The 16,322-nt window shown below is 40.3% G+C and overlaps 1 protein-coding gene across 1 annotated transcript in view; it reads right to left on the bottom strand.

Annotated features, from left to right (window-relative positions):
* Positions 1–16,322, bottom strand: part of tp53inp1 (tumor protein p53 inducible nuclear protein 1) — a 40,544-nt gene that overhangs the window by 3,187 nt on the left and 21,035 nt on the right. Inside the window, exon 3 of the mRNA XM_067979204.1 lies at positions 12,246–12,588. Coding sequence (XP_067835305.1) covers positions 12,246–12,588 — 343 coding nt within the window. The remainder of the gene's footprint in view (positions 1–12,245; positions 12,589–16,322) is intronic.

Here is a 16,322-nt window from a genome sequence, read left to right as displayed (position 1 = left end):
CTCACTAGTACCATCTGTCATCTTTTTAATCACAGACAATCTCAGTGCTCAACCCATCTGTACACATCAGCAATCCAGCGTCCCAATCTCTGGCCTGTCTAGTGCTTTTTCAGACACTGAGAAGGTCTGAAACGAAGTTATGACATGATAACTTTCAAACAAGCTTGCACACATGTAATCGCTCTTCTGTTGCCCAATAACATAAATGGAGTAAACATTTGCCTGAGGAAGGAGAAAATCTCCGAAAGCTTGTGAATTTAAAATAAAATTGCTGGACTATAACTTGGTGTTGTAAAATTGTTTACAATAAATGGAGTAGATTCCTGAGGACTGGGAACCAAAGGATTTCCAGAACCAGGACAAGGATTTTAAATTTAATGCATTGGGGATGGGGAGCCAGTGTAGATCAGTGGAACGTAGTGTGGGACAGGATATGAGCTTTAGAATTTTGGACAAGTTGGTCTTTATGGAGGGCAGAGAATAGGAGACCAGGAAGGAAAGCACTGGAAGAGTCAAGTCTGGACATCGCAAAGACATAGATAAGGGTTTCAGGGGCAGAGGGGCTGAGGTACAGGAGGAGGTGGGTGATGTTGCAAAGGAAGAAGTAAGCGCTCTTGGTAATGGATTGGATTGGGACTTAATGCTCAGCTCGGGGTTGAACAGGACGCCAAGACAGCGAACCGTCTGGTTTAGCCTGAAAGATCAGCTGGGAAGGGGGATGGAGTCAGTGGCCATAGAGTGGGATTTGCCACAGGAACCAAAGAATGATGACTTCAATCTCGCTGATGTCGAGTGACAGGAAGTTGTGACTCATCCATGACATGATGTCAGATAAACAGTCCGACAGCACAGAAGCAATTTAGGCATTGAGACACATAGTAGAAAGGAGGGTGGCAAATGTAACCCCACTATTTAAAAAAGGAGAGAGAGAAAAAACAGGGAATTACAGACCAGTTAGCCTAACATCAGTAATGGGGAAAATGCTAGAGTCTATTATAAAAGATGTGATAACAGAACACTTGGAGGGCATTAACAGGATTGGACAAAGTCAGCATGGGTTTATGAAAGGGAAATCATGCTTAATAAATCTGCTGGAGTTTTTTAAGGATGTAACTAGTAGAATAGATAGGGGAGAACCAGTGGATGTGGTGTATTTGGATTTTCAGAAGGCTTTTGGTGAGGTCCCACACAAGAGGTTATTGTGCAAAATTAAAGCACATGGGATTGGGGGGAATATACTGGCATGGATTGAGAATTGGTTGACAGACAGGAAACAGAAAGTAGGAATAAACGGGTCTTTTTCAGGGTGGCAGGCAGTGACTAGTGTGGTACCGCAGGGATCAATGCTTGGGCCCCAGCTAGTCACAATATATATATCAATAATTTGGATGAGGGAACTAAATGTAACATTTCTAAGTTTGCAGATGACACAAAGCTGGGGTGGAATGTGAGCTGTGAGGAGGATGCAAAGAGGCTCCAATGTGATTTAGACAAGTTGGGTGAGTGGGCAAGAACATGGTAGATGCAGTATAACGTGGATAAATGTGAGGTTATCCACTTTGGTTGTAAAAACAGAAAGGCAGATTATCTGAATGGTGATAGATCGGGAAAAGGGGAGATGCAACGAGACCTGGGTGTCCTTGTACACCAGTCGCTGAAAGCGAGCATTCAGGTGCAGCAAGCAATTAGGAAGGTGAATGGTATGTTGGCCTTCATTGCAAGAGGATTTGAGTACAGGAGCAGGGATGTCTTACTGTAATTATACAGGGCCTTGGTGAGACCACATCTGGAGTATTGTGTGCAGTTTTAGTCTCCTTATCTGAGGAAGGATGTCCTTGCCATGGAGGGAGTGCAACGAAGGTTTACCAGACTGATTCCTGGGATGGCAGGACTGACGTACGAGGAGAGATTGGGTTGACTAGGCCTATATTCACTAGAGTTTAGAAGAATGAGAGTCGATCTCATCAAAACATAAAATTCTAACAGGACTAGACAGACTAGATGCAGGGAGGATGTTCCCGATGGCTGGGGAACCAGGGGGTCACAGTCTCAGGATACGGGGTATGCCATTTAGAACCGAGTTGAGGAGAAATTTCTTCACTCAGAGGGCGGAGAACCTGTGGAATTCTCTACCACAGAAGGCAGTGGAGGCCAAGTCATTAGATGTATTCAAGAAGAAGATAGATATATTTCTTAATGCTAAAGGGATCAAGGGATATGGGGAAAAAGCGGGAACAGGGTACCGAGTCAGACGATCAGCCATGATCATTTTGAATGGCGGAGCAGGCCCGAAGGGCGGAATGGCCGACTCTTGCTCCTATTTTCTATGTTTCTATGTTTAAAGATTGAGTAGAAAGATTCAGTTTGCAAAAGCAAGGAACGGGGTGATACCAGGAGTAAGCATAGAATGTACCATTGAAGGTTAGGAATGATGATTAATAGCGTGGGTGAGATAGCCCAGGCAACTGTTAGTTGCCACACAGGCAGGAAAAGGGTATAAAACAACTACTATTGAACCCGAGAGGCAGCGGGGAGACCCAGAGGAAGAAAGAAGAGAATCTACAGTCAACAGAACACAGCAAGAGATAGAGAGACTGCGCCACAGTCACTCGGAGGGCTACTACCGAGGTTTCGAGGAACAGACTGTGACTATCATCTTTGTTAAGTATTACTTCTTTGTACTGAGTGTAAAACTACTTAATAAATCTGTTATGCCTATAATCGTAAACAATTTTACAACACCAAGTTATAGTCCAGCAATTTTATTTTAAATTCACAAGCTTTCGGAGGCTTCCCCCTTCCTCAGGTGAACGATGTGAAAATGTTTTCACATCGTTCACCTGAGGAAGGGGGAAGCCTCCGAAAGCTTGTGAATTTAAAATAAAATTGCTGGACTATAACTTGGTGTTGTAAAATTGTTTACAATTGTCAACCCCAGTCCATCACCGGCATCTCCACATCATGCCTATAATCAACATGCCTGTACCCATAGTGGTTTGTTGTTGTCACGGACAAGTCTCTTGAGTTGGATTAAATTGAACCCTGAAAATAGGAGAAACCTACAGCTGGGTATCATCAGTATACATATGGAAGCAGTGTGCCTTCAGATGATGTGACTGAGGGGCAGAATCTAGATAAGAGGAGAGGACCAAGGATAGATATTTGGGGGACCATGGAAGTGACAATGCAGGTAATGCTGGAGATACACTGGCAGCATTCTGACAGGTAGGAATGGAACCACACAAGGGCAGTTACACAACCAACATCACTAAAACAGATTATCTGGCCATTATCTCATTGCTGATTGTGGGTCCTTGCTGTGTGCAAGTTGGCTGCCTTCTTTACATTACAACAGTGATTACACTTCAAAACATATTTAATTGGCTGTAAAGCACTTTACAGGTTGTGAAAGGCACTGTATAAATGAAAGTTCTTTCTTTTTACAGAGCTGGTTAATGGAGTAAAGACATTGAAGGAGGTGGGCATGGTCAATTGTATCAAATGGTATATAAAGGTTAAGAAGGAATAATACACCATGGCCACAGAGGATGTCATTTATGACTTTAGCTAAGGCTTTTTTGGTGCTGTGAGAAGGGTAGAAGCTGGATTCAAACAGCGAGTTATAGCACAGATGGGTACGGAGCTGGGAGGTGATAACAAGCTCGACAATCTTGGAGCGGAAAGGGAGGTTGGAGATGGGATGTGACTCAGACAGGTTGAGTGGGTTGAAGGTGGATTTTTTTTAAAGAAAGGGGGGGTGATGATGGTGGTTATGAAAGGTAGTAAGATGTTGTCTGATGATAAGGAACCACTGACAATATCAGCTAACATGAGACCTAGGAGGGGGAATTGAGTGAGTAGGAGTTATGTAGGGAGGTGATCAAGGAAGCAGGTGGTAGCTCACATGGATAATATGAGCTTAGAGATGGGGAGAAACTGCAGAAGACGAGGGTTCAAGGGTAGAGTGGGTGGGCAACACAGGCAGGAGGAAGCAGCAGAGGCGGCTGCATGGTTGTTCTCATCCTCTGTCCCTGATCTAGGGAGAGATGAGGGAAAAAAAAAAGTCAGCAGTGTTCCTGCTTCTAATCCCTATCAAGTGGCTTACGCCAGAAAGTACACATATGGAAAGTGGTTAGAAGGCAAGGTCAGGTAATGCCAATGAAAGAAAAACTTGCATTTATATAGCGCCTTTCACGACCTCAGGATATCCCAAAGCGCTTTACAGCCAATGAAGTACTTTTGAAGTGTAGTCACTGTTATAATGTAGGACATGTTGCAGCCAATTTGCACACAGCAAGGTCCCACAAACAGCAATGTGATAATGACCAGATAATCTGTTTTTTTTTTAAAAGTGATGTTGATTGAGGAATAAACATTGGCCAGGACACCGGTGAGAACTCCCCCGCCCTTCCTCGAAATAGTGCCGTCAGACCTTTTACATCCACCTGAAAGAGGCCTCAGTTTTACGTCTCATCCAAAAGATGGTACCTCTGACAGTGCAGCACTCCCTCAGTACGGCACTGGAGCGTCAGCCTAGATTTTATGCTCAAGTCTCTGGACTGGGGCTTGAACCCTCAACCTTCTGACTCAGAGGCGAGAGAGTGCTACCCAGTGAGCCACACTACTGACACTGTCTGAATTTACGCACAAAGAACGGGTGAGGTACTGATGGGAGCCTGGCCTATGACTTTATCTCAGCAAGACTCAGAAGTGGAGAAACAATGTGAGGAAAACCCATTACACATGATTTTTTTAAAACAGTAGTTACTCAATGTTAGGATCATTGCATTATTATTCTGAGATATCCTTTAAGCACAAGTACCTTTTTAATCCATCATATCTAATTCCATCCAACTTGTCTGAAATGTTGTAACCTGTCTTGCTGACTGGCCTGCTGTATATTTCCAGCATTTTCTATTTTTGTCTGGTTTATTCACTGTTCTCAGTTTAGCCATAGGCAAGTAACCAAACAAAATAGGGTGGAAATGACTGTTGGTAAACTTATATGAATGCTGAACGCCCTCGTACTAAATTTGAAATAAACAGTTTATCAGGTCTCCTTGAAAATTGTGGAGACAGGAATCTGGTACAAAGTTAATAGTAAGTGCAACCCTATTGTGTTCAAATAAATTCTCTGAACTGGATATTTAAACCCAACATTACTGGTCAAGTCTATTTAGTCAACAAGTCTGCCAAGTTCCCTGTGTTTGATTCTCTCTTAGCGAGTTAAAATAAGTACTTTGTAAGATACACCATATTTAGAACAGTGGATAGTACTAGTAAGTCAACCATGCTCAATATAGCCATCAGATGACATGTCTGTGCCTTGCAATTACTTTCCTTCCAATCAAAGGTAAGGGAAGCAACTGCAAAGCAATTACATGTTGTCCATTTTCAAAAGGGGAGACAGAGCTAATTACATCTGTGGTAGGAAAAATTTGTAATTTTGAAGATGAAATTACTAAATATCTAGATGAACAGAAAATAATTAGAAGCCGCCAACACAGATTTCAGAAACGATAGCTTAAATAGGTGGGTGAAGGAAAGGGTAATAAAAAGAGATATGGAAACAGAGGAGGCACATGGGATTATGTTTATGGCTCACATGAAAGATAAACTCCAACAAACTAGTTGGGCCAAATGGATTCTTTCCATTTTTATGTTTATTTATGTCCAACTACCAATTTTTCAGCACAATACCTCTGGTGAGGGAGATGTAATTTATATGCTGTGTGCTTTGCAAAGTAAATTTTAGTGGCAAAGGAAGCCGCATATTGGAGGACCTATCAGCATGACTGTCAATTCTTCTTGAATTAAGTTTCACCATCTGGCCTGGAATATACAAAACAAAAACAAACGTTTCTTTCTACAGTGAAAGTGAAAATATTTAGAAGAGATGCCAGTTGCTGCTATTAAATCAAGAAAAATGAATTTCTTCAGTGAAGGATTTTTGTACTAGCTCACAAATTCATCAATTTGCTTGTTTTTGGCCACCTGTTATGTAACTATATTTAAAGGAGAACTAAACCTCAGATATATTATTCTTTCAGTTCAATTTCTGTGATATTTTCCATGCAGTGTCTTATTTCCCTGATCAAACCTCGCCATGCTATTTAGGCTACATTCCTGCTACAAATTAAGCCTCATTCCTCTTAAACATTATGGGCACCTGAGGACTGAGTTATGCACAGAAATTTCCTACAGGGCACAATCCATTAATATGTTGAAGCAAGAAACATGCAGATTTACTTGACAGCAATGTAACTGCACATTTAAGTACCGATGAATGTTTATACTTTAATTGCAGAGGTGTAAAACCATTAAAATAAGGCTCAAGTAGTTTATCAAAATCTTCTGAGAACACCAATTTCATTAAACAGCCTGCGAAGAATTTGCAGTCCATTTCCCCATCAACTGTGTCCATCCAATTTTACTCCTGCATTCTTCTCCAGTCCTATTTCTGTTCAAGGCCCTGTCCTAGCAGCCTGATATGGCTCAGACCCCCTTCCTGCTGTTTGTATGCCTCCATGTAAAACACTCTTGCAGAAAATTAGAAAATGCTACTGGAAGGTGGATCATCCCAGACTTCGCTGGAATAGAGAACCAGTCTGTTCTCTCTCACACTGTAGGAGAAACTAGGAGGGCCCTGCTGCTCACTAGCAGTTTATAAGTCTTGCTGTAAGACAGACAGCAGAAATTAAATGGAGGTGGTTAAAATGTAGGCAAATGAGCAGCTGGAACAGGAAGGGGAACAAGGACAGAAATGAGGGATGATTAGAGGCATGGAATATGCATGAAGGACAACAAAAGCAAGTGGGCAGAGGGAGGGGCTGAGGCAGAAACACAGAGATAAATCAGAAGTACACAGTGCTCAGAGGAGGAAAATGAGTTAATATCACTGTCTATCATTTTCCCTCATTGAATTAAATCTCAGGGATGAATTGCTACCCCATATACTCCCAAGAGTTGGGTACACTACCACTACAAAATAGGAGACTGAATGTGAACCCTGGGCATTGACTGGGAAAAGTTAAAAACGGAATGATGTCCCCACATTATTTGGACTTTAGGGCTCAAAGTGAGATGCAATGCTGAGGAAAGGAACATTTTTCTGCTTTTTGCAATTTGCTGAGGCATTGTTCTCTTGCATTTAAGATTTCAACCAACCCCAAAGAATGGTTGGTAAGTGAAAGTTTCTACCACCAACTGTTGTTGAAGCAAAGTCCACAGATTCTTTTAAAAGAGACTTAGATGGTTGCCAGAGAAAGAGATGTTAAAAGATATGGGGAGTGAGCAAGAGAATGGAATTATACTAGATGGCTCATGGAGAAAAACACCAGCACAGACTTGATTGGCCAAATGGCTTGCTTCAGTGCTATAACACTCTATGATTCCATGTTACAGGTTTAAACACACTCTCAATCATTTTATGTATATATTCTAATGAGAATATATTCATAGTGTGTGTATATATATATATATAAATATATATATATACACGTTCAGCAACGTGTTGTTATGTGGTTCCATATCACATGACAAGATGGGTTGTTTAACAATATTACAGTGGAGAGATAATTGATAAACTAATCAAACTTAGAGAGGATAAAACTCCTGGTCCGGATGGATTGCATCCGCGCATATTAAAAGAAAAGAAGTTAGGAAAGAGATAGCAGAGGCACTAATACATAAATACAAAAATTCATTGGAAAAGGGAATAGTGTCAGAGGACTGGTGGACAGCTAATGTTATTCCTGTGTTTAAAAAGGGAGATAGAATAAGTCCAACTATAGGCCAATTAGCCTAATGTCAGTGGTAGAAAAGATAATGGAATCCTTACTCAAAGACGTAATAGAAAAATATCTAGAAACCGAAAATATAATAAAGAATAGTCAGCACGGATTTCAAAAGGGAAGGCCATGCTTGACAAACCTTATTGAATTATTTGAAGAAGTAACAGAAAGGGTAGACAAGGGCAATGCTGTAGATGTAATATATTTGGATTTTCAAAAGGCCTTCGATAAGCAGCTACATAGTAGACTCATGACTAAGGTCAGAGCATGTGGAGTCAGAGGACAAGTAGCAGAATGGATAGCCAGCTGGCTACAAAACAGAAAGCAGAGAGTAAGGGTTAAAGATACTTACTTAGACTGGCAAAAGGTGTGGAACACCGCTTTCCAAGGATCGGTGCTGGGACGACTGTTGTTCACTATTTACATAAATGATTCGGACTCGGGAATCGGAAGTACAATTTCAAAATTTGCTGATGACATCAAATTGGGGGGGTATAGTTAATACTGAGGAGGGCTACGACAAAATCCAGGAAGACATTAATAAACTTGCAGAATGGGCGAGTAATTGGCAAATGAATTTCAATATAGTTAAGTGTAAGGTGGCACTTTTTGGTAGGAAGAATAAGGAGGCCACGTACTCCTTGGAAAATAAGAGTCTGAATGGGGTAAAGGAGCAGAGAGATATGAGCGATACAGATACACAAATCACTAAAAGTAACGATGCAGGTTAATAAGGCCATTAAAAAAAGCAAACAAAGCACTGGGTTTCATTTCTAAAGGGATAGAATTGAAAAGCAGAAAAGTTATGTTAAACTTGTGTAGAACCATGGTTAGACCACACTTGGAGTACTGTGAACTCTGGTCTTCATATTATAAAAAAGATATAGAGGTACTGGAGCAGGTACAAAAAAAGATTTACCAGGATGATACCATAGAATCATAGAAATTTACGGCACAGAAGGAGGCCATTCGGCCCATCGTGTCTGTGCCGTCTGAAAAAGAGCCATCCAGCCTAATCCCACTTTTCAGCTCTTGGTCCGTAGCCTTGTAGGTTGCTTCACTTCAAGTGCACATCCAAGTACTTTTTAAATGAGATGAGGGTTTCTGCCTCCACCACCCTTTCATGCAATGAGTTCCAGACCACCCTCATCCTCTGGGTGAAAACATTTCTCCTCAACTCCCCTCTAATCCTTCTACCAATTACTTTAAATCTATGCTGCCTGGTTATTTAACTCTCTGCTAAGGGAAATAGGTTCTTTCTATCCACTCTATCTAGGTTCCTCATAATTTTATACTCCTCAACTAAATCTCCCCTCAGCCACCTCTGTTTCAAAGAAAACAACATCAGCCTATCCAATCTTTTCTCATAGCTAAAATTCTCCAGTCCTGGCAACATCCTCGTAAATCTCCTCTGTACCCTCTCTAGAGTAATCACATTTTTCCTGTAATGTGGTGACCAGAATTGTAAGCAGTACTCTAGCTGTGGCCTAACTAGTGTTTTATACAGTTCTAGCATAACCTCCCTGCTCTTATCTTTTATGCCTCGGCTAATAAAGGAAAGTATCCCATATGCCTTCTTAACCACCTTATCTATCTGTCCTGCTACCTTCAGGGATCTGTGGACAAGCACTCCAAGGTCCCTCTGTTCATCTACACTTCTCAGTATACCAGAACTGAGAGGTTATACCTATCAGTAAAGATTCTACAGGCTGGGGCTCTTTTCTTTAGAAAAGAGAAGACTGAGGGGTGACCTGGTAGAGGTCTTTAAGATTATGAAAGGGTTTGATAGGGTAAATGTAGAGAAGATGTTTCCACTTGCAGGGGAGACCAGAACGAGGGGCCATAAATAAAAGAAAGTCACTAATAAATCAAAGGGAATTCAGGAGAAACTTTTTTACCCAGAGAGCAGTTAGAATGTGGAACTCACTTTCACAAGGAGTAGTTGAGGCAACTAGCATATATGCATTTAAGGGGAAGCACACGAGGGAGAAAGGAATAGAAGGATATGTTGATGGGGTTAGATGAAATAAGGGGGGAGGAAGCTTGTGTGGAGAATAAACACCGGTATGGATCTGTTAGGCCAAATAGTCTGTTTCTGTGCTGTACATTCTATGTAATTCTTTGTATAATGCTTGACCAGGATTTATTAATGGAACAAGCTGACAGGAGCAGTGTATTTTGGGGAAAAGCAGAATTCTAAAAGAACATTAAAAGTATGGCATAGAATATTAGGAAGCCAAAATATTCTAAGGAGTTCAAATTATCAAGAACTATTCAAATTGTACAATTAAATCATTTTGCATTATTCATCTTTAGTCATAGGTACTGATATTCACGGAGAAGACAGCTTATTACTGGTGGTTGCCTCAAACCAGCCCAATTCACAATGGCTAAGTGTTCTTCTGAATCCTGATTAATTACTAACCACTGCATAACCATAACATATGATCTTGGGGAGTTAGCACATTGTCATTTTAAGCATGTCAAATAAATATAATGCTCCCAAGATCATGTCCTATTGAGATTTTCTCCAAGTTGGAAATTTGCAGATACTAACAGCAGTGCTATGTGCAGCTAGCTGAATCAAAGAACTTCCTTTCTGGATATAGCTTAATTTTACAGCTCAGTTTGAACAGATTATGCAAGTGCTGATGACACTGCAGAGTGCTCTGACCAGAAGAATAAAAAACAGCTGCAAAAATATCACAGTAGAGTTACAGACAGAAGAAAAGTAACAAAATAATAGCTGAACCACATGGATCCAATTCTCCCTTTAACAAACCCCTTGGGAGATTTTTTCTTTATTCTAAGCACATAAATGTTAAAAAAAGTTTTTTTTAGGCTGAACATATGCATTGCAAAATTAATATTAAAAAAGGCATACACCATCTTATTTTATCTAAAATGTTGTCAACTAAGGAATATTTCATTCTGACATTACGCACTAATCATTCTGAGCTGCTGCACACCAATGGCAACAAACTAAATGCAACCTTGTTCCTCTTATATTTAGCAAGAACTAAAATACATTTATAAGTTTTAGAAGCTATCCTTTTAATGCAATTGTCAAGTAGCCTGTTATTATTTACTTCACAAATACCTTTAATCTGATCACGATCCTATCTTAACTCTATCAATTTCCCTACACCTCCTGTTATCGGACAGGAGCATTTTATAAATAAAAAATAAAAAAGGTAATAGCTTTAATACAGTTCCTGGTGGGAATAGTCCTACATCACAAAGCTGCCTCTAATTTGCTATTAATTGACAATCTTGCGCACAAGATTGCACAGTGTGGGTAATGGAACAAAATGCCACACTGGTGCAGTAGGGACTTCTCCTCTGAGGATCTAAGGCACATTGTTAGGACAGAACAAAATAAGCGTCATTCTACACAGGTTGCATTATATACCTGAACTGGGAGTGCTTGGTGCTGACATTTGATGCCTGATGCGAGAAGAGTTCCATTTCCTAGCACTAACTTCCCTCACCTTTGATGAACACAAAAATATTTTTAAAATAGTACCAGGGCGAGTTGGTAGATCAATTTTCTACAGCCTCTCTACAGGAGAACGCAGCTGTGATGCCCCGAAAGTGAGCTCCCCATCTTAGATCTGGCGGCAGCAGAAGAGAAAGTTGGAAATTGCAGGCAAATGCTTAGCACTTCCCCATAGATGGGGAAACAATAGCTTCAACCTGCTACTTTGAAAATGTAAAACTACATACAGAATGTCTACCATAGTATATTGTCTGTGCTAGTAAAATCTTACTTTTGATCTCAACATCAGAGTGAACTGACCAACATTACTGCAAATTCCTTCGCCCAGATAGCAACACTAGTAAACTAGCAAATTTACTAAGTGGCAGTTGGTCAGGAAAGGAAGTCATTGTTCATCACCCACCTAGATTTAGCTCAAAATAATGTAGATCAAAAAATGTGTCTCGGATATTTGGGAACTTACTTTTTGCTTTATGATAGATGTCAAATTTTCTACCAACGCTAACACAAATACTGCACAATCAAGGTCCAGCTTTCTTATGACTTTGTAATTTGCATTCATTAACTGTTAGGTCAAGCTGGGAGGAGGGGAATAAGGGAGGAGGATGGGAGCGTATCTGCTGAAAATCTAGATATTGATCCATAGTGCAGTTTTGAGACTGCAATGGATCTATTTTTAGAAGAAATATTGGGACTACAATAAAATTTCCATTACTTAGGACACTATTTAAGTTCTAGTATTACCTGTGTTCATCACCCAACATGACAAGAGTCATTGATATCCATACTTCAAGAGCTACTGCTAATCAAAATCAAGTTTCCAATCTTTGTAATTTAAAACAATTTACACTACACAAACCCACTTTTTAATAGTATTAGGGGTTCTATTCTTTCTAATGTAGCTCCCAATTTGTAGTTCATAAGCATCAAAGTCATTGTTAGTACAAACCCACCTGATAGTTCGATTTTCATATTCAACAGACCTGCTGTTCTCTCTCAAGCTGCTTCGGACATTGTGCACTGTATATACAGACATGCTGGGGTGTTCAATAAGAAGATTTTCCATTGGGCTGGTCTCCACCTGCACTGGGGCATGGCCACCTGCAGTGAAACAGGGGGGAGGGGTAATAAACCAGCTCTCCTCCAAAGCACAGGAGTCGAGCTGAAGAAAGCAGGGGTCACTACAATTGCCAAGCAACTCAAGAGAAGAGGTTGAAGAGGAGAAAATGGCTGAACTTGGAGAGGTTGCCCTGTCTATGCCATTTGTTTCTTCTCTAGAGCAATCAGTGCAAGTATCTAACAAGCAGAAAGCAACAGTCAAATTGTATTAGAAGTAGGAAAGGAAAAATAAATGGGACATGCAAGTAGTAAAGCATTATGTAAATTAAAGTTAAGAAATGAAGCAGGTATTGGGGAAAAGGTGAGAAAAGGAAATACATTTATTAGTTTTATTTTATAATCAACACTGCAGATTATGTATAGTATATATATTTGTACAAAAAGTACTAATAATCAAGAGCAAAGAATCAGTGTATTAGGCTATGCACCTACAGGATTTTCCTAACACACTGTGCCACATTTAAAGGCAAAAATTAAAAATGTGTGATTAATATATATTAACTATGTATAAAATGCAAGGTTTCAAAAGACTACAATAAACATCTCTGTATAACTGAAGTATACCGCATCTTTAAAATGTTCATAGAATTAAATCTAATCCTTGAACCCAGCTTGCAGGATGAGACACTCCATAGGTTAAAAAGGCACAAGTTAAAACTTTTTATTCAGCATTAGTGATGTTTAAGCACCAATGTTTTATAATAATTTTCATTTTATTATATAATTGTATTAGCATTGACTTTTACAATGAGGGGAGAAAGAGTAGAATCAATTTATGATCAGGAATTTTACTTATCAATCTTAACATTTTGCAAAAGCCATTGTACAATGAAACCATGTGAGAGTGGGTAAATGGACTGTATAGTATAGGACTAAGCCATACAGGTTTTCAAATTCGAGCTCTGGTTTCTGCTGTCAGATGATCTTAGCCATGTAGTGGTAGGATGGAAATGCTACAATTGACCTCAGTGTCCCCAGATAAGGGAGGGAAATCCTGATTACTATTCAGTACCCACTGCTGGAAAGTATGTGTGTAACACTGGGCAAGGACAGCATTGGCCCTGCCTAGGATTTTGCCCCCATTGGTCAAACAGCCTGCTGACATTTACTGTCTAGGCTCAAAAGTGAAGAACAGCCACTCGAGTCAGGTACTGGAGGGTTGCTATCATCCATGGAACTCTACACCAGCATGCACTAGTGGCCTATGATAGGCGAGAAGGAAAATAGGAAATCAAGTCAGTGCAGCAGACCCAGATAATAGGAATGTTTAGTCACCCTCTATGGAACTGCATTAGTGTCATTAGGAAAAGCTTTGGAATTGTGCTGTTTGGGAATCTTATTTCAGTTCTCAAGAGGATCAATTGTAATAGGTAACTCAAACAAATATGGCAGGGGGGAACCTCTACAATCTACTGACATTCCTACTATAGGTTTCTAAATCTATTATTTTTCTTTAGTGGAACAATACTGCATGAACAAAATTCATTTCTGCAGGAAAATGTCACAAGTTATCCAGCTCACCAGAGCAAATAAAAGCATTACATGGCTTGTCAAACTCGCTAAAATCTTGAGCTTTAAGGTCAGAGCATCGCCTTTAATATTAAATAACTGCATTTTCTACATTAAACCTGCACTGCCCAGTCTACATACATACAAAATAGTATGACATGGAAATAATAGGTACAGAACCATGTAATAAGTTCTTACTTTCCTTCCACAAGTGATGCAGTCTTAAAATTGTATTTTATATTTACGATGTGTATTTTTTTTTGCTTAATTCTCAGGTGTTTTAATTGTTTGTATTCTTTGGAAAAGAGCAATAATTATTACACATTATGAAATAGATCGAACAATGCTGAAGTTATATAAATGAGGGCCATAAATTCAGCTACACAATAAAGTGCAGCTGGACACAATTGTAGCAAAGACAGATGTCTCAAATTTGCAGCCAGTAGCTGCTGGAAGCAAAAAATAACTTGGAGAAATTATACTGAAATATATAGAGAATACTCAGTAGGGCACCATTGAAAAAATGCAGAAATTATTCTGTGAATGAGTTATCAAAGCCTTCTTTAATGAAGGTTACTTCAAGCTGCTACAAAGAGACATAAATTTTAGTTCTGTGACTCAATACAGCAAGATACAAAATAGTGCCTGCTGTACAGAAGCATAATCTCACAGCAAAACTGTACAGGAGTAGGCCATTCATCCCCTTAAACTTGTTCTGCCATTCAATTAGATTGTGACTGATCTGTACGTGAAATCCATTTACCTGCCTTTGATTCATATTCCTTGATATCCTTAACTAACAAAAATCTATTGATCTCAGTCTTAAAAATTTCAATTAACCCATCATCCATAGATCGAGTAGCAGATTTCCACTACCCTTTGTGTGAAAAAGTGCATCCTGATTTCACTTTTAAATGGCCTCTTGTTCTGGATTCCCTCACGAGAGGAAATAGTTTCAATGGGCATGATTTTGACCTTGAGTTGAGAAGGGAGTGGAGGCCGGGTGGGCGGAGATTTTTGAGTGCGAAACCCGGAAGGTAAGTTGACAAGTTGCAATCAGGTCAACAAATTTTACTTAGGACTTCGCGCCTGACAGCCAGCTGTCCAGGCTGTCGGGCAGGAAGGCCTGCGGTACCAGGCTACAGCTGGGGATTGGAGGGAAGGAGGGAGGGATCATGGGCCAAGAAGTGGACATCGGAGGGCCGGAAGGGGGACATCGGAGGGGTGGGAGGTGGATATCGGGGTGTCTGATGCTGGGACTTGGAGATCGGAGGATGCTTGAAGATGTTAGAGAACGGAAGACAAGATGGAAGATCAGAAGCGATGGGAAACCTGAACAGATAAGGTTAAATTCATTTAAGTTTTCCAATACACAAAGAATTAAGTACCTCAAGTATTTCAATGAGGTACATTGCCCCTTTAAGTATCGGCCCGCCGGCTTTAAACGGGGATGAGACTTCCTAGTGTCTGTTGTGCACATGCATACAAACCTGCCTGGGTTAAACCCATAAGTGAGCGCGTTGGAGCCTGGATGCATTCCCACTCCAAAAAGCTGTTTTTATAACCTCCCACTGGCCCTCAACCCACTGTTCCTGAGGTTAAAATCACTCTCAATGTACCTACCTCACTGCCTATTTTTTTTAAAAAACATAAATGATAATATTGTGTTTGAATCTATACCAAACCCAAGACCTAAAGATACAACCCAGCTCAGTGCAGTAATACATAGAGGATACCATTTGATCTTGGCATGGCATCATATTTAAAGAAGTGCACTCAACTGTCTAACATGAGTGACACAGTTCAGAAGAGTTCTGGAGTCATTTACAGTCCCATACTGCATGCTATTTATACGATAACCAATTAATATTGTCAATGGAAAAATGGAGTCTATGGAATTGTCCCATAATTCCTAAGTGTTATAAAAACAAACACTTGTGTCCATTCCAGTGTTTGTCATTTGTACTTAGATTAATCTCTTGAACTGGTGGTTAGAGGCAGTCTCGGGCAGACATTTTGCAGTGTGCTTTACCTTATGAGATATCATACTGTTCTGCTGCAATGACATCATGAATAACGAATGCTGATCTCAGTCAACATTTCCTATATATGATGTCGCTGGAGTGGAATGTCATGGGCCCTGGAAATCCATGGGATGCAATCCTGGTGATGCCTTCCCGTGCTAACCCAACTGGAGCTTACAGGGCCAGTGGGAGGACACCTAATTTGCATTGGGCAGTCAGGCACAAGCACCTCCTTGGGCTCCACTCCGGCACCTACTACACCATTCAGCTGGAAAATCCAGCGTCTGCCCATCATTAGGGGTGGTGGTTCTTTAGGTCCCCAGTCATGTCCTCCTCAGCACCCTGTATAAGGAGGCTGATCAAGACATTTGAAAAACA

This window comes from Heptranchias perlo, chromosome 3, assembly GCF_035084215.1.
Source record: "Heptranchias perlo isolate sHepPer1 chromosome 3, sHepPer1.hap1, whole genome shotgun sequence".
NCBI lineage: Eukaryota > Metazoa > Chordata > Chondrichthyes > Hexanchiformes > Hexanchidae > Heptranchias > Heptranchias perlo.
The sequence above is the reverse complement of the archived record's forward strand: the minus strand, read 5'-3'. Positions and strand labels throughout refer to the sequence as shown.